General features: G+C 36.5%; 1 protein-coding gene across 1 annotated transcript in view; it reads left to right on the top strand.

Moving 5' to 3' along the window:
• Positions 1-12,057: 12,057 nt before the first annotated feature.
• The window catches only part of PEX5L (peroxisomal biogenesis factor 5 like), a 223,991-nt gene continuing 211,306 nt past the window's right edge, over positions 12,058-24,742 (top strand). The window contains exon 1 of the mRNA XM_030329908.1: positions 12,058-12,475. Within this exon, the coding sequence (XP_030185768.1) occupies positions 12,455-12,475 (21 nt within the window). The 5' untranslated portion in view covers positions 12,058-12,454. The remainder of the gene's footprint in view (positions 12,476-24,742) is intronic.

Below are 24,742 nucleotides of genomic sequence, written 5' to 3'. Positions count from 1 at the left end.
ATACTGTTTCATTGATCTGTGTCTATTTTTGTGCCAGTACCATACTGTTTTGATTACTACAGCTTTGTAGTATATTTTGATATCTGGGATTGTGATACACTCCAGCTTTGTTTCTCTTTTTCAAGATTGCTTTGGCTTTGGGGTCTTTTGTAGTTACATACAAATTTTAGGGTTGTTCTAGTTCTGTGATAAATGCTGTTGGCATTTTGATAGAGATTGCATTAAATGTGTAGATTGTTTTGGGCAGTAGATACATTTTAACAATATCTGTTCTTCCAATCCATTCGTTTGTGTCATCCTCAATTTTTTATCAGTGTTTTATAGTTTTCAGAATATAAGTCTGTCACCTTCTTGGTTAAATTTATTCCTGGGTATTTTCTTATTTTTGATGCAATTGTAAATGGGATTGCTTTCTTGATTGCTCTTTTGGCTGCTTCATTGTTAGTGTATAGAATGCGATAGATTTTGGTATATTGATTTTGTATCCTATGATCTTAGAGAATTAATTTATCAGTTCTAGTATTTTTTGGTGGAGTCTTTAAGGTTTTCTATATATAGTATCATGTCATCCACAAAGAGTGAAAGTTTTACTTCCTCCTTACCAATTTGGATGCATTTTCTTTTCTTTCTTTTTGTTGTCCAATGGTTGTGGCTAGGGCTTCCAGTACTATGTTACATAACAGTGGTGAGAATGGACATCCTTATCTTGTTCCTGACCTTAGAGGAAAACTTTTCGGTGTTTCACCATTGCGTATGATGTTAGCTGTGGGTTTTCCACATATGGCCTTTATTTATGTTGAGGTATGTTCCCTCTAATCCTACTTTGTTGAGGATTTTTATCATAAATGGATGTTATACTTTGTCAAATGCTTTTCTGCATCTATTGAAATGATCATATTGTTCTTATCCTTTTTTATTAATTTGTTATATCATGTAGATTGATTTGTAAATATTGAACCACCTTGCATCCTGGGAATAAATCCTACTTGTCATGGTGAATGATTGGTTTAATGTATTGTTGGATTCAGTTTACTAATGCTTGGTTGAGGATTTTTGCGTCTATGTTCATCAGAAATATAGGCCTATAGTTCTCTTATTGGTAGTGTCTTTATCTGGTTTTGAAATCAGGGTAATGCTGGGTTCCTAGATGAATTTGAAAGTTTTTCTTCCCCATGAATTTTTTGGAAAAATTTAGGAATAGGTATTAATTCTTCTTTAAATATTTGGTAAAATTCACTTGTGAAACTTTCTAGTCCTGGAGTTTTGTTTGTTGGGAATTTTTTGATGACTGATTCAATTTCATTGCTGGTAATTGGTCTATTCAAATTTTCTACTTTTTCTTGATTCAATTTTGGGAAGTTATATGTTTCTAGGAATTTATCCATTTCTTCTAGGTTATCCAATTTGTCAGTGTATAATTTTTAAGAATATTCTCTTACAAGGCATTCTATTTCTGTGATGTCCATTGTTATTTCTCTTCTTCCACTCCTGATTTTGTTTATTTGAATTTTTTCTTTCTCTATTTTTTGAAGAGTCTGGCTAGAGGTTTACCAATTTTGTTGATCTTTTCTAAGAACCAGTTCCTGGTTTCATTGATGTGTTCTATTGTTTTTTGTTTGTTTGTTTGTTTGTTTGTTTGTTGTCTGTTGTTTTAGTTTCTATTTCAATTATTTCTGCTCTAATTTTTATTATTTCCTTTCTTCTACTGCTTTTGGGTTTTGTTTGTTCTTCTTTTTCTCATTCTTTTAGAGGTAAGGTTAGGTTGTTTATTTGAGGTTCTTCTTGCTTCTTGAGGTAGACCTCTATTGCTGTACACTTCCCTCTTAGAACAGCTCTTGTTGCATCCCAAAGATTTAAAAATTTTTAATGTTTATTTATTTTTGAGAGAGTCAGAGTGTAAGCGGGGAGGGGCAGAGAGAGAGGGAGATACTCCGAAGTCAGGACAGAGCCTGATGCGGGGCTGGAACTCACAGACTGTGGGATCATGACCTGAGCCACCCAGGCACCCCTGCATCCCAAAGATTTTAGACGATTGTGGTTTCATTTTTCTTTGTCTCCATGTATTTTTTAATTTTCTTTTTTTTTAATTTTTTTAAATGTTTATTTTTGAGAGAGAGACAGAGTGTGAGTGGGGGAGGGGGAGAGAGAGGGAGAGACACAGAATCTAAACCAGGCTCCAGGCTCTGAGCTGTCAGCACAGAGTCTGATGAGGGGCTTGAACTCAAGAACTATGAGATCATGACCTGAGCCGAAATTGGACACTTAACCAACTGAGTCACCCAGGCATTCCTAATTTCCTTTTTGATTTCTTGGTTGACCCACTCATTTTTTAGTAGCATGTTCTTTAACCTCCATGCATTTGTGCTCTTTCTAGATTTTTTTTCTTGTGGTTGATTTGTAGTTTCATAGTATTGTGGTCAGAAAAGATGCATGGTATGACTTCAGTCTTTTTGAATTTGTTGAGAATTGTTTTTGGCCTAATATGTGATCTATTCTGGAGAATGTTCCATGTACATTTGAAATGAATGTGTATTCTGCTGTTCTAAATATATCTATGAAACCTATTTGGTCCAATGTGTCATTCAAAGCCACTGTTTCCTTGTTGATTTTCTGTTTGGATGATTGGTCCATTAATGTAAGTATTAAAGTCCCCTACTATTTATGTATTACAATTGAAACTTCTGTTATGTTTGTTATTAACTGCTTTAAGTATTTAGGTACTCCTATGTTGGGTGCATAAATATATACAGTTGTTATATCTTCTTGTTGAATTGTTTTCTTTCTTATTATATAGTATTGTTCTTTGTCTCTTGTTACTGTCTTTGTTTTAAAGTCTATTTTGTCTGGTATAACTATTGCTACCCCAGCTTTATTTCCATTTCCATTTTCATGGTAAATGCTTTTCCATCCCTTCACTTTCAATCTGCATGTGTCTTTAGGTCTTGTAGGCAGCATATAGATGGGTCTTAGTTTTTTTATCCATTCCATCATTCATGTCTTCTGATTGGAGAATTTAGTCCATTTATATTCAAAGTAATTATTGATAGATTTCCATGTGTTACTTGTTTTGGGTTGCTTTTGTAATCTTTCTCTGTTTTTTTCTTCTCTTACTGTCTTCTGTCATAATTCGTTGGCTTTCTTTACTAACATATTTGGATTCCTTTCCCTTTATTTTTGGCATATCTATCACATTGTTTTTGATTTTTGGTTACTATTCAGTTTTTATATAACATCTTCTCCATATAGCAGTCTATATTATGTTGATGGTTACTTAAGTTTGAACCCATTCTTTACTCTTTGCCCCTGCCCCCATGTTTTAGGGGTATAGTGTCACACTTTACATCTTTTTATTTTATGAGTTCCTTGACTTATTTTTACAGATATACTTATTTTCCCTGCTTTTGTGCTCCCTACTTTCCTTACTTAATGGTCTTTCCTTTCCACTCAGCATCCCCTATATTTCTTGTAGGTCTGGTGTAATGGTCATGAATTCCTTCAACTTTTATTTGTCTGGGAAACTCTTTATCTCTCCTTCTAGTGTTAATGATAGCCTTGCTAGATAGAGTATTCGTGGCTGCATATTTTTTCCCTTCAGTACTTTCAATATGTCATGGCACCCCCTTCTGACCTCAGAGTTTCTGCTGAAAAATCAGCTGATAGCCTTATGGTGTTTCCCTTGTATGTAACTGTTTTCTTTTCTCTTGCTGCTTTTAAAATTCTCTCCTAATCACTACTTTTTGCCATTTTAACTATTATGTGTCTTGGTGTGGACCTCCTTGGGTTGATTTTATTGGGGGCTCTCTCTGCCTCCTGGATCTGGCTTTCTGTTTCCTTCCCGAAATTAGTGTCAGCTCCATGCTGTTTCCTGCAGGTGGCTTTGTGTTTATGCTCGGAGGTAAGGGAGAAAAATGCCAGCTTTTTTTGTGAGAGGTATCTCCCAAGATCTCTGTCCCTCTGACACACTCTCTAAGATCAGTAAATAATTCTCCCTCCCATATGCCCCAGGCTTTTTCAAACTGCTGCTTCTATGTTGTATCTCCTTGGGTTGTTTGTTGTGCTGTTTCTATAAGGTGGGGACTCAGTTTCCTCTCACCTTCTTGTTTCTTCCAGAGACAACTGAGCCCACTGATTTTTAAAATTCCAGGTTTTAAGTCCTGCTGATTGTAAGAACACACAGAATTCATCCCTTCTGGTTTCAGAGCCTAATGTTTTGGGAATTCATCTTATCCATATGGGCTCCCTGGTATAAGGGTCTTTTTCTCTCCCCTCTTGCACCTTCTGCATCTCTCTTTCCTATGAAAAGTTCCACAGTTCCATTTAGCTCCAGACTGCATCTCCACCCTTCCTACCCTTTTTGATGTGGACTCTCTTCTTCATATTTAGCTGTGGAGTTTGTTCTGTCAGTTTTTGAGTTGTTTTCTGGGTTATTCACACTGATATGAGTGTTATCTAGTTTGTATCCATGTGACAAGATGAGTTTCTCTGCCATCTTAAATTTACATTTTTAAATGCTGACTTTCATTATTTTATAGAGAATTATAACGAAGGAAGAGATGTTTAAAAATTTAGGAGGCTCTTATAAATTAGTCCAGAAGATATATAATAAGAGTCTAAACTAAGACACTCTAAATACATAATATCCTAATGATTCTAGTGTTTCATTCTTTATGGAATTAAAAAACACTTAGTCTCTGCCATCCTGCTACAAAATACCATAAGCTTTGATAAATACCAAGACTATTTTATTTTTTTAAAGTTATAGTTTAACAAGCATTTACCCATCTGCATTATATATCATATCGAATATTATTTCTTCTTTCAAAATAGGCTTAAGGTTTTATTTTCCCCCATACAACCGTCTATTGTAACAGTAGGTATATGCGAGTAGGATAATCTAAGAAAATAGAACTGTCAGAACCAGAATTAGAACTATGGGTTTACCTTAGAAATAATTCTTCATTCCTTGTATATTATATCACCTCTGTAATTGTTTTAATGTTGTTTATCTTCTTCTAACATGAACTCTTTAAAAAATTGAATTCCCTCTCTTCATGAGCTGCAGAATCAAAATCATTTCCATTAAAATAAGGTAAACTTTTGGTCCTATCACATTCCTAAAATGCCTTTGAAGATAGTTAGATTTTCCTAAGTCTAACTATTCATTCATTGCATTTCCTCCCATAGGATACTAATTCATTTTTTTAAATTCAGATATCAGCATTTTGTGGCATAAACTGAACTCTATCACCATTAGTATACTTTGAGTTGATCATACTCTCAAATTCCTTTATGCAGTGTTGAATAGAATTACTTGTTCCACATCAGTAAAAGCACATCAAGAAAAAGACACTTGACTTCACTGGTCCTCACAGTCTTTATTTGAGAAAGGAGGAAGTCAGACCACAGAAACTATAAGCTTTTTTCCAGCCTTAGCATTGTGTGATTCTACATAAAATCAGCAGTTTCATTAATATTTTATTTAAAAAAAATATATCTGAAATGTGCCTTAAGAGTAAATCATTTTAAAATTATTTTCAAAGATTTTATACTGTTCTAAATACTTCTAAAATAATTTATGTTATTTAATTATTATTGAGAACTTTTTACACTTAACATGTTATAAGTTATTTTAACAAAACACAAAATAAAACAGGGTCCTTGTCTCTATCTGCCTACACCTGATGAGTAAAGAAGAACTGAAATAATTAAACAGGGGAAAAACTTTATGAATTAAGAAAAATTTTGTACTATAAAGGAGTTCCCAGCAAGGGGATGTATTCAACTGGAGAATTAATGAAGGCTTTATGAAGGTAATGGAATTTGAGACCAAACTTGAAAAATGAATGAACTTTCATTCCAAAGGAGTAGGAAGAGAGAATACATTCTAAGACAAGGAAAGAGTATGAGTATAGCTTGAACTGTTTGGAGATTAATATAATAGTATAGTTATTTAAAAAGTTAGGGAATATACAGAACTGAAAAAAGACAGGGGCCAGTTTATAGAAGACCACTGTATTAATAGTCATTCTTTTGGTTACACATACAGAAAATTCAACTCAACCAGAAAAGAAAACGTATTAACTGAAATAACTAAAATTCAGAAGAAGACTAGCTTTACATATGGTTTATTTAATGGATCAAATTTTGCTCCCAGGAGGCTGACTAGACTATTTCTCCCCCACGTTAATTTTCTTTCCAATTTTAGAGTGCTAGATGCTGGCAGATTCAAGCTTACATCATTAGTGCACCCAGTCCAGAAGAATCAGTCTGCTCTGAAATAGTCCCAGAACTGAGTCTATTTGCCCTGGTTGACTGACTTGGATCAGATGCCCAGCCCCAGCTGTGACCAGTGGGTATTAAAGGCACTGTTTGCTCAGCCAGGGTCATTTGTTCCACCCCCAATGCCTCATAGTAAAATGTTTTCCACCACACAAATGGGCAAGAGTGGGGAAGAGAGAGTTCCTCAAAGCAGAGACAGTTCTTCCTCCCACTAGAAGAAGATATGGCTTTGGGTGGCAAACTGTATTCCATGACTATGAATAAAAAGCTAAAGTTTTAGATATTAGTAGGCAATAGAAAACCAATAAGGTTTTTGAACTGAGCAGTAAATATGATCAATGCTGGTCTTTATGAAATTGGTCTGGCTGCAATGAATATGACTGGCGTGGGAGATGGGTGGAGGTGATAAAAGTAGCCTTGAGACTGGTAACAAGTTTAAAGAGTCTGTGGTAGGATGGCGGTAGTAAGAGTAGTAAGGAAGAGTCAAAAGCAAGAGACATTTGTGGGGTTTTTTGCAAATATTTTTTTCACCAGGACTAGGAAATTCTCAAAAGTACATTTAATATTAAATGCAATATTGGATTGCTGAAAGAATATTGTCATAAAGAAAAAACAAATGTAAATTATTTTAGTGTAGTTTCCTAAATTGGTTTAATAGGAAGCCCAACTCTGAAGCCTCCAGCTTGTTTATTCATTTGGAAGAACATTGCTGCCATCTCCTAGTCACCAGAGTCCATGTACTTTTCTTCAATCATAATTCCGCCTGGCAGCCTGGGGTCTGCTGTGTGGGCTTCCAAAATTCTTTCCAGGTCTAATGCCCTGAACACCAGTTAATCCCATTCAATGTGTCAAAGACACAGAAAGGGCAAGTGGGCAAACTTTAACAAAATGTTCCTCCTTCTGATTGAACAATAAAAACCAATTAGTCATTTTAATTTGGGTCTACAGTTTTTTGACTTTTGTTCTCTCCTACACCATCTTTGAGCAGCAGGGTTTGAATTGTACAGATTATAAAAGAATGGTTGAATCACCACCAAAAGACTATTATTAATGATTTTTTTAAGTCCACAAGCATACTGACATCATCATTATTACTCAGCTTTTTAAAAGATTTAATAATACTGAATTTTCAATAGGCATTTAAAATGCATGAGGATTCACTTATTAATAAAATTTAACTTGATCAATACAAAATGTATTCTGCTACCACTCAACTCTTTAATTTAATTATAATGATTAAAACTAAAAGCAGTATTAGCACATTTCTTGCTGTAAGAAAGCTGAGTGTGCTATGATTTTATATCAAGTCCTCTGGCCACTGAAAATACAGTGAGATTATCTTATAAATAGAAGAGAATATGCATTGTGCTTTTCTCTTGCTACTGATGTTGCTCATGACTGTCATTGCAAAAGGCAAGAGCTAGCTTTGCCATACACTTACATCAATAAATAAACCACCTAGGCCACAGTTGCTGCTCAAATTTGATAGTACATGCAAAGCACTTGGGGTTCTCATTAAAACGCAGATTCTGATTCAGCAGGTCATGGATGGGGCCCAAGAGAGTCTGCAGTCCCAGGAGACTGATGCTACTGGTCAGTAGACCACACTTTGAGTAGGAAGGGTCTTTGAATTTAAAATGAGACTTATTTTCTGGAACTGGGACCTGGTATTAAATCATGCCCATTTTAGGCTGCAAAACAACAATGTGAAAGGAATGAGATGTAAATTATCTTTGTTTTCTTCAGATGCATTGCATGTGTTAATAATATGAATTACTTTGAGTTTGAGTTTAGCTGGGCAATCATAGCCCAGCCACTTCTAAGTCCGACTGTTGCTAATGGTGGTATTAAGGCCAGTGAATTCTATACCTGTGTACAGGTCTGGTTAGAAAAGATTCATTAGTAACCATTCTTTGCACAGTGTGTACAGAGACTTTATTTTGCTTCCTATGATGGTATTGTTTGAGCTTGACACATATTACCAATTCATCTTCAAAGTTGTTTTTCCATGATTCTAATTTTTAATATGAAAACTAGAAAATCCTGTGAAAGGTCAAATAAAGCATTTAGATGTTTGGCAGAGTTTTCCATTTTTATTCAAATACTTCTGGTAATCCAAGTGGCAGACACATAGGTGTTGCCACTTGTCTTTGTTCCAAAAGAACCACACCTTTTCCAAACTGCTGTATCTCTGGTTTGTTTGCCTTATGTCAGTTTACCTTATGATTCCCTGTAGTGAACAAGATTACACAAAGAGATACTTTCTCACCATTACTGAAATCAGAGGATAGAGAAAGTTATGCACATTTTCTCCTTTCAATATCTTTTAAAAACCACCTATTTGCAATTCATAGCAAAAAAGATTTGCACAAATATAATTATATTATGATACAGCTTTTTGTTAGGTGTATCATAAAATCCTTAGCGTTCACTGGAATACAGTTCATACCTGCTTTATCTTATGGATTTTCTACTGGTATATCTATTTGCACATGAAAGTTTCTTTTTTGCACCAAAACACCATATTACTTAGCCAAAATCCTAAATTTGGATGGCAGTTTTTGGTCTAACCAAATAAGATGTATAAATTGCTAGCTGGTTCTGTGAATCAAAAGTATCTTGAAATACTGACACTTGGATTAATAGTCAAGATTTTGCTCACAAAGCTTTTATTTATAAGCTGTGAAGGAACTTTCTGTGCTGTGAAGAGGATTAAAGTTCAAAACTGAATGGGAAATATTTGACTAGAAGAGGTTAGATGTAAACTTTTAGAGAGGGGAAATGGGAAGTTGTGGAATCTCTGTAGAGGTTTGTTTGTTTATTCATTTATGTATTCATTTATTTATTCATTTAAAGAAAAGTCTAGGTAAGTTTATCTTTCTGGGATGATATGGTCTTATTCATCAATGTATTTCTGCTTTAGCACAGTACTTGCACATACTAAGTTCTTAATAAATATGAATGAAAACAGGGATGCCTTCACAGATTCACTTACATTCCTGAGATTTGTGAATGTAGGGAAAACTAAATGAGTTACTTAGGTTTTTAATAAATTATATACATTTGGGGTGCCTGGGTGGCTCAATTGGTTAGGCATCTGACTCTTGATTTTGGCTCAGGTCACAATCTCACATTCATGGGATCAAGACCCGCATTGGGCTATGTGTGGAGCCTGCTTGAGATTCTCTCTCTCTCTCTCTCTCTCTCTCTCTCTCTCTCTCTCTCTCTCTTTCTCTCTCTCTCCCTCTTCCCTACTCTCTCTCTAAAATAAAATTTAAATTAAAAAAAAATTTTAAATGATATATTGAGTTTTATCTCCAACTCTAGGTAGTTGCCATGCTGTGATGGCTCCTTGAATCTGTCATTAGATAATAGGAAGCATAGAATGGATTGGAATAGTTTGGCTCCACTATTACTTCATAGAATTCTAGCACCTTCAAATCAAACAGAAGAATTTCCCCAAGATCTTTATACCAATATGCTAGCATTTTACAATAAATATTTCCCTTCTTTTAAATTTGTAGAGCTTGACATCTCAGAAAATGGTCACTCATCTTCTCTGGAATGGAAAAAAGTCTGTTTACATAATCATATATGGTGTCTTATAATTTACAACTCCCTTTGCATGCATTCAGTCCTCAGCAGCCCTGTGTAGTAGGCTGGGAAGATATTTGCCTTACTTCAAAAATGAGGAAGTAGGGGTACCTCGGTGGTCCAGTTGATTGAGCATCTGACTTCGGCTCAGGTCATGATCACAGAGTTTGTGAGTTCTAACCCCACGTGGGGCTCTGTGCTGACAGCTCAGAGCCTGGAGCCTGCTTCATATTCTGTGTCTCCCTCTCTCTCTGTCCCTCCCCTGCTCATGCTCTCTCTCTCTCTCTCTCTCTCAAAAATAAATAAACATTCAAAAAATTTTTAAATGAGGAAGTAGAGAATTAGTATACTTGCTTAAAAGAGCAGTGAGGTAGGGAGATGGAATTAGCATTTCTGCCTGCAGACTCCTGTCCAGTTCTCTGTCCTATAAAGAACAATAATACAGGTGGTACTTTACCTTTTTACAGTTCCTATGAACATGTCTCAATTTTCAGGATAAAACCATGAGTTTGTCATGCAGGGTTTGGATATAAAAAAGCTGAAGTCTAAAGAGGGTAAAGGATATTTCCCAAAGTTAACTATTGGTGGAATCTAATAGGAATCCACATCTCCTGCCTTTAGAAGTCTTAATCATTTTGTGGTTGGCTGGTTGGTTGGTCAGTCAGTCCATTGTTTTTGGACCACAGACATATTGGATTAGATTAATCATTTCTTTGATTTATGCCACTCTTTCCTCACTAGTCCATGCATAGCTGTGTTTTATTTATATAGCAATTTTTATCGGATAATACACATCCGTGAGTCACCACCCAACCTAATAGCTGAGACATTGACAATTAACCTTCATATAAAATGCCTCCCCATTTCTTTCCCCTGCTTCTCTTTCCCTAGGATCACCAATATTCTGAATACTATATTCCATATAGTACATGATATATATTTATGTTCTTAGGGAGTTGATATATTTTTTAACTTTATGAAAGGTATATCATACTATATGCACTATTTGGGGGATTATATTATGTTGTATATAACTTGGGGGCCGGTTGCTGTGTAATTGGAGATCTTATTACCTAACAAAACTAGGTAGTCACAGTATACATACACATATACATATACATATACATATACATATACATATATGCACATGTATATATTGTATATATATTTATAATGTAGAAGCTACATAAAACTATCCAGTGTCTTTAACTTGAGATATATCTAAATGCACTCTACCTGTATATTACATACTAAAGATCCATTCATTCAACAAATATTTTTAAAGTACCAATCATGTGGCAGGAGGTATATTGTGCTGATACATCCGTGCAAAAGCAGATACACTCCTCTCTGATCGCATGGAAATAACATTGCATAGAGAGAGACAGACAATAAATAAAATATGTAAAATACGTGGGATATCAGATGATGTTAAGTGCTAGGGAAAAAAACAAATCATGGACAAACCCCCCCTCTAGGGACTGGGGTTGGAATTTTAAATAGGGTGCTCAAAAATGAATTGAGGGTGCGAGTCTTTATTCACTCAATGATAGGGAGGTAACTTGTGATAGCTAAATCAGAACAGAAGTGAACTCAGGGACACCTGGTGTCTCAGTTGGTTAAGCCTCCGACATGGGCTCAGGTCATGATCTGAGGACCGTGAGTTGGACTCCCGCATGGAGCTCTGTGCTGACAGCTGGGAGCCTGGAACCTGCCTCGGATTCTGTCTCCCTCTCTCTATACTCCTCCCCTGTTCGCTCTTTCGCTCTCTCTCGCTCTCTCTCTCAAAAATGAATAAACATTAAAAAATTAAAAAAAAAATAAAAGAACAGAAGTAAACTCTTCGGAAACCCCCACGCTCAGCCCATTATGTCTGTGCGATGACAGGCTCAGTCGGTATGGATGGCCCTGGAGACACCATGCATTTTCCTCCCACTTTTCTTACATCTGACCATCTACTGTGCCGGAATCTCTGTGCATGCGGCCGCCGCACCTGAACGCCTTGCGCGACCACCACTCACGGGCACTTTGCCGGCCGCGTGCATGCACCGCCTTCGGGCCTCTCACGGGCCCGCCGGGAACGCGCGCGCGTGCCCGGCCCCGCGGCCTCTCGGCAGAGACGCGGCCGGGAGGGCGGCGCGCGCCCCGCTCGGCAGCTGCTGCGGCGGCTGGTGTGGGCGCTCACGTCAGGGTTGGGAGGAGAAGGGGGTTCGTGACGAAGATAGAGAGACATGAGGCAGCCCGGCAGGAAGCGAGAGAGTTCGGTGGCGGAGTGAGTTTTAGAAACGCCCGGCGAAGCAGGACCTGAGCCTGCGGGTGAGCTTGGCTGCCTGGGCTCCTCATCTCCTCCGCGCGCTCTCCTGTGTCCGCTTTCAGCACCCCGAGCGGAGAACAGTTCCCTGCAGCCTACAGAGCGGCCAGGGGGCCACAGTGGCCGGGCTACCTGGAGCCTTCCACCCGGCTCAGGGGCACCGTCTGAGAACACACTGTGCACGCCGTCTTCTCCCCTCTGTTGGTGTGCAAGTAAACACGAGGGAAAGCATCCGGCGGCCTCAGGGAGCCCTAAAGAAGCCGAAGCAGAATGTACCAGGGACACATGCAGGTAAGACATTTCCACCGAACTGGAAAGAAATCTTGGGGGGCTAATTTAAGAGCAAGGTGGCTCACTAAGTTATTGTGGTCAGGCGCTGCCTTCACACAGTTCAACAAGTGAAGTGGTGCAACATGACCATGACATTTCTGTCCAGTAAACTAGACAGGTTTCTGAGGGTGGGAGAAAGGGAGGAACGACCTCGGAACTTCGATTGGGGAAGTTTGTTTTCTGTGCATTCCCTGAGCCTGTTTCTTTAAACAAGATCAAGGAATCCAAACAGAGGAAACCTGGAGATGACTGTGTTTCCGTTGTAATCCTCTATTGATGCAACTCGGCATGTATGTCAACTGAAGGGCAAACAATAATAGAAAGACAAAGCTTTTCCTTTACCATCTGCAAAGGTTTCTTGACAGAACACTTTGCCACTTTTGTATAATTTTTTAAAGTGATAATTTTTTAAATGGTTTGTGCTCTATTTTCCCCCTTCAGAGAGTGGGACATTGTCACCTATCTCTACAGTCACAGGATGACTTGGGAGGATGAATTTCAAACATATGTCCAAGAGACTCTAATGTTTTTCAGGGAAGATGCTGCCTCTGGTTGTTAATGCTCATCTGAGCTGAGCCTCTGCTTCTCTCTGATGCACTCTACTCTCTTGGGAAAAATTATTTTAACCTTGACTTCAGTTCTCATTCACATGGTTGGTTCTTCCTTACAAAGGCAGCTGTACACTTTGGGGAAAAAAAATACTAACTCAGCTTCCTAAAGTATGAACTGAGCTCTTTTTGCTGTTCTAAATGCTTTAGTCATCAGGTTTGATGTTTGGAGTTCCTTTCCATTCCAAAGATGGTCAAATATAGTCATCATATGTGGTATCTTCACACTAGTGTAACATGTGTGAATATTGACGATGTTGCTTCTGTGTCTTTGGAGCAATTGAAAATAGGTAGATATGTTATTGCATTCATAATTTAGTATTACCAAATATTTAATTTCTAAGTCTGTGGGGAAATTCTCTTAGACTGTAATTTATTTTTATATAAAATGGTATAATCAGTGTCATAAGTTTTGTAAGATTTCTGAATCAGCACTATCAGAATTCCAAAACCATTTCCCATATTACTGACATCCTGTTTGAAAATTATTAATGGAATTCTATCACAGTTGATGGACAATAATTAGTCACTGAAGTATATTTCTAAGTATATATAATAGATATGGTCTACATGTTTCTTATTAAAGCTACGTTAATTGGAAAGTTTAACAACAAAGGAGCATTCAAACATTCAGAAATGTTGAATTCAGACTGCTGAAAAAATTAACAAAGGATCATTACTATAGTTTTATGTTTCATATGTCCCTAAGAATGATACTTACAATTTTCTATATTATCTATTTATTATCCCTAAGCAGTTTCTTCACTGGAGTAAAATAGGAAGGTTTTACTGAATAGTGTCAATCTTCAGAAAATTGCTCATTCACACAAAATTCACAATTGGTTACTTGGGGAATTTACAGAAACTTTTCACATTATTTTTTTGTTGTTTAAAATATGTTTTTGTGAATGAAGAATTGAAGCAACAGTCTGGTAAATCCAGGCACCCAAAAACAATTCTAACCCAGTTTTCTGAATATTTCAAGGGAGGATGTTAGTGAAACTTGAATCACCTAGAACAATGTCTGAGGGTTTCATTTTACTTTGGAAGAATAAACAATATGTAAGATTCTGCACATGCTCCCAACTTCACGTTTTGTTTTTTTTTTTTGCTTGTGCACTACTGTAACAGCAAATATGATGGCTTGCAGTAAAACTCACAAATCTTTGCTGCCAAGCTTAACTTGAAAACATTACTAAATAAAGACTGTAATCAATATGCTTGCCAAAATTTCAGAGCACAATACTTTTTTTCCCTATTTGCTATTGACCATTAATGTTAAATATAAAGCTTCTATGGCTTTAATAGTGTAGTAGCTATTAAATGATATATATGATCATCTGAGTGGGATTTCCTCTTCCCCAGAATTAATGCCTATTACAACCTGATTTATAATATTTGCTTACATTTGAAAAGGCCAGTCTCATTCCCAGAGAATAGTATTGAGCCTGTAGACAAAATCTCCATTGTGCTGATATATTCAGGGTAAATAAAGAAGCCTTCCTTATCAGAGATAGCACCATCTTTCTGTGTGTCCCTGATGGTAATCACAAAGGAGCAGACATTTAGCCCAAACACTCCAAAATTTTAATTTTTAATTTTTTAATTTGTGATTAAAAATCTGAATATTTATTTGGTAAATTGGACTAGGAATGAGTAGATTTACTAACACTTCTGCCAACTTTGGAGTTCATTTGAAACACTGGTGTTACTTGGCTGACATCTTAAAATGAGAGTGAAAAAAAAACATTTGCAATCATTTGCTGTGCCTTCTAATTCTTCTCTTTTCTGTAGAGATTCTAAAATAAAATGTTTGTAAATAGGCAGTCTTGAGTGGGGAAGGTATTCACAAGAAGCCTTAAAAAATAGTTTAATTTAAAAACTCCTGGAGTGCCTTTGTTTTTACAACTAAATGATTTTGTAAATAAAATCTATTAAGTCTTTCACATATAGCTAATTTTCCAGTTTACCATAGAACCTGAATTCATTTTAGAAGCCACAGGCTTTCAAAAGCATACTCTGCTAGCACCTTTGAAGATAAAAGTTGACATCCATTGTAGATAGATAAAGCAGAGCATGGCAGCATATATTTCTTGGTTTCATAGTAAATGCCACAGGTATATTTCTTAGGAGCAGGGCCCTAGAGTTGCACTGTTTTCCAACTGCCTCACTAGTTATTTCCAAGGGGAATTTATCACCCAAGCAACTTAAGCAAAGCTCGTTTCCTTAGTGACTGTTTTAGATTTACTTTTTTTTTTCCTTTTGACCAAGAGGGCCAATTCTAAATATATTTTAGAATCAGTTCAGACCAAACTCTTTATTCCTATTAGATACCCTTCAGTCTTAATCCTTTCAATACCTCTGTATGCTCTGTACTGCAATGCTTATTTGTACATGTGCATGTGAATTAACAGTGCCAATTAGAGCAAAATAATTACATGTCTCTGAATATTTCCTTAGCCAAACTTTTTTTTCTGGGAAGGTATAAATATAGACCAATGTAATTTCAATTTTGAACTGAGGGTTTGTTTTTTTTTTTAATGAAGCATCCTCAGTAATGCTTTTGTTATAAAAGAAAATTATTTCAGAAGGCAGTCAAATAAAAAATCTAATTGTAATTGTAACTGATCTTCATTATGAGCCTTCTAAACCAGACTTTTTTTTTATTTACTTAAGCTGGCTAAGGAAACATTCCACGTCCTCTGGCTTCACAAGACATTAACTAAAGAAAATTTAAGTGACAATAATTGTAAGATTATTAACAGCTCTAAAGTAGCCGTTTTATTTGTTTTCCCCAAAGGAGTTTTGTGTTTGTATTTATTTTTGACATTACTTAGCTTTAAAAAAAAATCTTCATGAAGGGTAACAGGTTGGGTAACATGAATTATGCTAATAAAGTAGATCTGGCCACAGGAGATTCATTTAGTTTCACTAGAAACAACAAATATAAGAAGCCAATCCAAGATAAGATTATAAAATGTTATTTCAACATCTGTAATAGTAGTTTGTCATAATTGAGACCCTCAAGCAAAACTGTAAACTAAGTAATATTTGTCATGGGTATTTCCACTTCTCTAGAAGATCCATTTTCTCTTCCTTGATGCCACCATTTTCTATCCTATGTCATTTCCTTTATCAACCTTTTGCTAACAAAGATATAATTAATACTAATACACCACATATACACATACACACACCCTGCAGTGGTATTTGCATTTTCAGAGGAGAATCTTTGAAGATTAGCTTGCTGGAGGGGATGTTTTAAAGAAAATGAGGCAATGCTGACCTGAGACTGGGGTTGGTTGTTTTGGTCAGATGTAGCTGCTGCCTTTCCCTTTCCCCCATCTCAAATGGCACCTGCCCAACCTCCTCAAGGTCTTCCTATGAATGATAATCAGCATTAATACTCACTTATTGAATGAGTGTATAGTCTGAAATAGTATTAACTAGAATTCTGCTGAAGGAAATACATTTACAGTGGGGCTCATGCTCAAATTATGACACAAGCTCCAGCAAGATGTTGAAGTGCTTTCTGATATATTTATAGCAAATCATGCTTGATATGGGAGTAATAGTGAGCTTCTAACTCTTAAAATTATACTTATGGTATAATATTGATTAACCTGAAAACATCATTCCCCAGTCATACTGGCCAACAGTTTATATAATACACTTACTAAAAGACACACAATATGTTCTTCTGAGATTTTGTTTATGGTTTATAAACATTCTTCCTAAAAACACATGTTTTAAGGAAGAAACCTCCAGCACATGAATGTTTTGATTATAACACATTTTTAAAGTAAAGACTAAGAAAAAGTTAGAAGAGAACTTGTTAATTTTAAAATCTTGAATCTCTAGTATTACTACAGCCAACCTAGGAAACATTAAGGTGTGATGTATCATGTAGTCAAAACATCTGGCAGTCTCCTTTTTCACACTTTTCATTGAGATCACATGTTGCCAACACAGGCATAAGCTAGAGCTGTTTAAAGGTTTTATATTCTAGAATTAACTTCTTGATGCACCCATGGAATAACTAGTGTGCATTTCCTGCATTACAAGTGAAGGTAAGCTCCCACTTTAATGTTTCCTTATTAAGAGACTTAAGTCCAATCTGAGTATTTTGTGGCATCTAAACATGCTATAATTTCAAATACACTGATAGAGGAAATGGGGTTGCCAAGTTTCTGAAAATGTATCACCTTTTTATAATTACGAATTTATTTACTACAGCATGTAACCCACGTATCAGGTACCAAGACCAGAGTGCTATGAATTAAGGGTTACATTTCTGTTAATGACCCCTTCCTTCATCTCCACCTCACCCATTTCCACCCCTCTTCCATGTGCCAGCTCCTTTACTAAGGAAACCAAATTGAAAACTTCTTTCCCCATTCTATTCAGAAAGATTTTTGTGTTTTATATATTAGCATATTATACAGGAAGATAGTTAATACCCTATTGGTTAAATATCCAGATCATTGCTGAGTGTTGAGACCTCAGAGTATAATATAACACACTGCCAGTGTTGTCTTAGTATGTCATTTTTGACTGATCTTTATAAGTGCCAGTATACTACTTCTATTGAAACTCCATTAGATAAATGACCATTATTATTCTCCGTGTGAAATTTTACTAAAATGATCATTCCTATGTATAATTTTTAGGCAATCACTGTTAGAGATTGCACAGATGAAAAAAAAGTGAGCTCATTTAGAGAGGAAGAGGCTAGTTATCCACCATTTCATTCAAGAGTAACACATAGAAGCTTGCCAGCAGCTCTGAAATGGGGGGAACCTGAGCCAAGTGGGAGAATTTGCATTGAAGGTGCTTACAGAACTCCCCCAAATCCCTGCTCATGCATAGATTCCTCTGAAAAACAATAAAAACAACAACAACAGGAAAACCCTGCAAGTGGGACTTGGTGTAGTGAAAAAAATTTTTTTTCCAAATAGAATGCCATATGGTGATCTATAAAGTCATGAAGATTCCAAGAGATGATTGGTGTTGTAATGCCAGAAATCTACCTAGGTAACCACAAAATTCCCACTTTCACACACCCTCTTAAAATTTGTGTATTTTTTAAAGCAACTGGTATGGTAGAGGAATTCAAACCATTTTATATGATTAATTATTGAAGGAACTGGAGATGTTTAGTTTGAAAAGTAAAGACTCAAAGAGACCGCGATGACTCTATAAAAATGCTTGAAGAATCATTATGCAGGAAGAGGCTAGAATTGTTCTGTATGGTCTTGAGGGTTAAAACTGGTATTGTATCAGGGTGAAATGAAAATTCCTGTGATAATAAAAAGACCCTGGATACATTACCCAGTTGCTACTGAGTGAGATGCCTGTTTGGAGATGGACAAAGCCTAGAACGAAGGGAAGAGAGCTGAAGGTAGGCATGGGTCCCTGCGCACACACAAGCTTCTGTTCCTAGGCCATTATGCCTTGTGGGAAAAAATCCAATAAAAAGCACCATAAGATGGTATATGTGTTTGTGTGTGCATGTCTGTGTGTCGTGCCAAAAATAGTTATAGTCGAAGTAATGATCTAAAATAATCAAAATTCATGATATGCTGGGGGATTAATTCATGGCTACCTAGAAGTAGACAGAGCCATGCCAGTAGGCAAAATGATCAAAAGTAGTAAAGGTCAGAAAATATGGAAGCTCTTTAAGGAAAAAAGAGACAGGAAAACATTTAAACATCATGAGAAGACGAAGCTGCTGGAATTGTGAAACATCTTTTTACCTCCTTTCACATGGGTGTTAACTGTAACATGCATGCTTATACTGAATAATATCCTTTGGTCACATGGGAATGTAACATCTGATTGGGCAGGTGATTATGTGCACATGAAACACTTGGGAGTTTGTTGGAAATGCAGAATCTCAGTTCCCACCCCAGACCTACTGAATCAGAAATGAAATTCCTCAAGATACCCAGTGATTGATATATAGATGTATGTATATATATGTGTGTATATATGTATATATATGTATGTATATATACATACATACACATATATATGTATGTGTGTGTATATATATATTTTTTTTTTGATGTTTGAAAAGCACTTATCTGAAAACATTTACATGGAGAACAAGGCCTGATTTGTTGCACTGAGACCCTAGCAAAAAGCTTGATTCTTGGGTAGCTTTCTGAGATCACAGAGACATGATGGTGTCCCTGACAGAGGGGCTGATAAAAGCAACTATCACAATTATATTTGAAGAGAGTTTCCTCCTTATATCAGTATCATAACCTCCACCCAGTTGGTTGTAGTTTTTCTGTCTGGAGAAAACACAAAAAACCTATTATATTCCACCTGCATAAAACAAACCTTCAAGTAGCTAGAGAATTATCATGTCCTCATCCCATTAAATCTTTTCTTCTCCAAGATAAACAACCCAGTTCACTCAATAATTTTTCATGATGACATTTTTGATGTTTTAATGGCTCCACGAAAGTATGGCCCTCTGAGCAAGATACACTACTCAAGATGTGACCTGACCAATGCCAAGCCTGTGAGACTGTTTAACTCTTGGGAAAGACATCTATTCAGACAGCTTTACGATCTCTAGACTAAATTGTTCTCCAAATTGTTTTGATGTTTCTATTCTCTGAATAACTTGGGAGTTATCTCACAGTTGCTAATCTTTATACCAGAATAATCTTGGATCCAAATGTCCTCATTAGAATATTCTAGGTTAACAGTTCCTTATGTCTCCAACAATTGCACTCATGTTCAGTTTTGGGGTCATAAAATCCTGAGTTTGAAAGACTCTTGAAAGTGTTGTGTTCAACCATCTCATTTCACAGATGATGAAATTAAGGTTCAGAAAAGTAAAAAAAATTGCTCACAAAGTCCCACACAAGTTAGCAGAGCTAGCACTTGAGGGAAAGCTGCCTTCCCCCAGTGTGCTATTTCCATTAAACTATTTTTCTTTATTTTGATATTTATTACAAGCAAAAAAAATCTAAGTGAAAAATAAACAGTATAATAAACTGCTCAATATCCCCAAATATCTTGGTGTTTAGCATTTAGTCACAAAAATTGATATTTTTCTGCTTTTCAGTTTTAGTCTATTTGATATTTTATATATTCAGTTTGGTAGTCATTTGGTTGGCAGTGGAAGAAAGTCTGATCTGTGCATGTGTTTTAAAGGTGGAATGAGGCACGGTGAAAAGTTGTATCATTTGTTAAAGGTGTTTCTCCTTGGACTGACTTGATTGACCATTTGAGTAAACTGGTTGGAGTCTTGGTGGTTTGATAGGTTCTTGGAACTAGCTGCCTAAATATACAAGTTAATCGGCCTTGGGGTTCTTAGCTATAAGCATTGGAAACCAACTCTGGCTCATTTAAGCAGAAAGGGGATTTATGAAAAGTATATATTGACAATTAATAAACATAGGAGGAATGATGAAAATCAAAATAGCACCATTTTGCAATCCTCATAGTAAAAATTGATTCAAGCAAGAATGATAAATGGATGCTGAATCGGAGCTGAGAAGGGGGCAGTTCAAGGAGAAACAGGACATTTATATAACATCAAAATATCAACCATCTAAATTACAAGAGAAAAATATAATAACTTTTCAGTGAAGAAATTGGACAACATCCTAACTAAGTAATCAAAATCAACATCACCAACATGGTAATCATCTGCATATTATCTCTGGATGTGATGCCCTGAGAAGGACACAATATCACTCATATAATATTACTGCTAAGAATTAGCAACTTGAATCTAATCATGAGAAAATCTCAGACAAACCCCAAATGAGGGATATTCTATAAAATAAACAGATTATTTTTTCTAATGTGTCAATATCTTGAAAAACAAGGAAAAACTGATATATTTACACATTAAAAGAAGACTTAAGAGATATGACAAGTAAATGCAATATATGATCCTCTGTTGGATCGTGGACTGGGAAAGAAAATTGTTATAGAGCACACTGTTGGCATAATTGAAATATGAATATAGACTGGAGATTAGATTAATATTAGTGTTACATTTCCTGAATTTGATAACTAAACTGTGGCTGAGTAAGAGAATACCCTTGTTTTTAGGAAATACATGCTGCAATATAAGGAGGTAAAGGGGCGTAGTGTATATAACCTACTCTAAAGTGATTTAGAATAATGTAAATAATACTATGTATAATATAATTACATAAAGAGAGTGGGAGAGAGAGAAACAGAGAAAGAGAAAGAAAAATATAGGAAATGTTAAGAATTGGTAAATCTGGGGAAAGGGTGTTATGGAAGTCCATTGTTCTATACATGCAGTTTTTTTGCAGCTAGATATTTTTTCAAAATAAAAAGTTTCTAAAAGTGTTTTTTTTTAGTACATTGGGGCACTCACAGACTTCTAGAACTAGGCTTGGGATGGAGAGACCAGGCATCAGGCAGGGCACAGCCTCAGTCAAACCTCAAACCAGGCTAGTGCAGACCCCACTGCTGTCCTCACAGAAAAGAAACCTCAGTTTGCACCCTTATACCCTAGACTTGGGCACTGGTTCAGCCGCTCCTCACTGCTGCTGCTCCCATGGAAACCCCTGTTGGATCTTCAGCTGCTCCCCCACCCATTTCCAGGATGAATTCTCTACTGTGACTGCTTCTGTGTGCCCCGAAAATCCCAATTCAAAGTGGGGACAGATGTGGCTGGTTGGTGGAGCTGAATCACACATCTGTACCCTATTTACAAGGTAGTTTGGAAAAGTGCATATCTGCTTACCACCAAGACTCCAAAGGTAGGCGATTTTCCAAATACAGAGTTTATTTGGGAAAGTTAAAAAGAAAAGTCAATGCCCACTATTACATGTTATAGATATTGCTTGAAAGTAAAATAGATGCCTCTCTATATTGACTTGACTAAAGTCCAGTCTGCCTTCAGGGAGAATAGTTAAAAGAAAATAATTTTCTTTAAGCTTTTGTTGGGTGCTGCCTGCTATTACATGCAGGCCTATAGAATACAGTTAAACTAGAATATATTGGTTTATTAAATCATGCAGCAAAGAAAAACAGAATGATCCCTCCATCATCCATCAATGTCCATCTACTGCTCACTCCTATTCTTTTTGAAAAATTGGGAAGAGCTCTGTGAAGAATTTAGTAATTAATCAGGGAATTAAAATACATATCATGTACTTTAGTGATAAGAACATTTTTTTCCATATGCAGGAATTTAATGTGGAAAACTGGTCATGTTAGTGTTTCATATTCATTCAAAGGATGATTTTAATAAAAATGCCCTGTGTATTTGAGTCTTTAATTACTGATATGCAATCTATTATATAAGTCTTTAGTAAGATATATGTAAGACAAAAAAAAAGTGTTCTTAAGCTTGAGGCAAGATTAAATGAAAATAGAAGCTTAGAAATATAAAGGTCTTTGGAGTTCATATAGCACAACTTTGTCACTTCATATATGAGGAAAGTGAAGGCTAGGTCCTGATGGAATTAATTGCCTCTCCTCAAAATGGAAAAAAAGTATGCTGAAAGCCTTTTGATGGCATGTATCATACATCACTTAATAATCCTCATACCTGAAGAGGCACAACATACTTGTGCTCCAGGATCAGACAGCCCCAAGTCCAAACCCTGGCTTCCCTAACATATTGTCTGTGTGATCTTGCTCTAATAATGTACCTTCTCTAAACCAATAAATGTACCCATACATTGTGATGACTTACTCAGGATTAGCTCTTTTGTTTTTATGGAACTGGCAAAGTGTTTTCTATACATTGTGTGTGAAGGAAGAGGTTCTGCCATAGCAGTGCCTGTCATAATTGGTTGTCTGCAGTAGTGGCAGACGCTTGATTTTCTTGTTCTCTCACTGTGCTGAATGTCTTTTTCATTTCCCCATCCCAAACGCTTGCCTTCTGTACACTGAATATTTACTCATCCTTCAATATTGCACTTAAATGTTATCTCTTCAGTGAGTGCTCTTCTGTGCCCCCACCAGTGTTCTCCCATATTCTCCCACACAATGCAGAATTAGCGATCTCCTCCTCAATGTTTCCTTAACATCTTAAATTCATCACTAATACAAATAATTACCATATAGCTTTAATTACTTGTTTCTGTCAATCTCCCCAACTAGTAAGCCTATCTGTGGCAGCGACTATATCCAATATATCTTTGTATTCCTGGAGACTATTAGAATTAGGTACATACTATTAATGTAGTATTTACTGGATGAATGAATGAATGAATGAATGAATGAAATACTGAGAAGAGTCCCTTACTGTCCTGAATAAGGACTCCAAAGTGCGATTGGGATAGTCTTCCTGATTCTAAGACACACACAGCCCCAGAATCTGGTCTATTCCCATGATTTTCAGGAGTGAATGCATATGAAGTGAAGTTTCCACACACTTGAAAGGGAATCAATTACAGGGAAACCTTATAAGCCTTATAATTAGATTGCCACTGTAATTAACCAACACTCTGCTGTCAAAGCAGTCTACGCAATTTAATGGGTTCAAACCCTTTAAAGCCTAAGGACAGTCTGGAGCTGCAGACTTAGAAATGTAATAGATTCTCCTAATGGTTTCTAACTATATCTATAAGTGACCAAGGTCATTTGGAATTAGAATCCATGCCTCTAAGGTTCTAGACACCTCTTCACCAGCTCAGATAGTTGTCAACAGAGATTTTGATCATAGTGCTAACACACACACCTGTGAAACTGCTGAGATGACAGAACATGAGTTAGAACTGCCCTAGGAGGCTGTCATTTGCTTACACCCAGTTGTAAGAGGTTGCTTATACCTCCAGACCTCACCTCCCCATTTACACACACACACACACACACACACACACACACACACACACACATACACACACATTATTCCAAGGATCCAAGGAAGGAGCTGCACTCACAATGGTCATCCAAGGGACATGTCAATTTTGTAAGACTGTCTGAATATGGAGATCTTCTTATGTTTCCCACAGTTATTTTGACATGGGAGCCAGAGATATGTAGGAGCAATTCTTCCCATCAGGTACAGGGTAAAAAGATTCAAATATTACATGTCAAAGCCTTCTCTAATAAGAGAGAAGAAATAACTATGCCAGTGATATGTGTCCCACTTGTGATCAGATTATAAAAAGGGATCTTCCCTGGGGAGCCAAATACATGGACTCTCTTTTTTCCTGGAGGACACAGTCTCACACCCAGTCACATGATTTAGAAAGTGGAGTTAGGGGGTTGGATTTCAGACCTGACTTGTGCCCTCTCATCCAGACATCCTTGTACAACCAATATGTACAATCATATGTATGACTCTGAAGAGGGTCTCCTCTACGAACATTCTAATCTGTGGTGTGTGTGTGTGCGTGTGTGTGTGTTTGTGTGAAGGGGCATGATGAAAGGTGAAGAAGTGAGCTCTATTTTATCAAAGATATTCAAACACAGATTGGATGTGGGTTTACTAGTCTTTATGGAAGATGGTTGGCTTAGAGGATTACTGGCTTTCCTTCCAGCTCTAGGATTCTATTTTTATCAGGCCCTTAATTAGTGATACAATACATCTCTGAATGTTGGTCAGGGCAGATTTCCCCAGTTCACTAATAACCATATCTTGGAAAATAAATTAAAAGGC

This window comes from Lynx canadensis, chromosome C2 (assembly GCF_007474595.2).
Source record: "Lynx canadensis isolate LIC74 chromosome C2, mLynCan4.pri.v2, whole genome shotgun sequence".
In the NCBI taxonomy this organism is placed as follows: domain Eukaryota; kingdom Metazoa; phylum Chordata; class Mammalia; order Carnivora; family Felidae; genus Lynx; species Lynx canadensis.
Note: the sequence above shows the minus strand (reverse complement) of the source record. Positions and strands in the feature narration are given on the sequence as shown.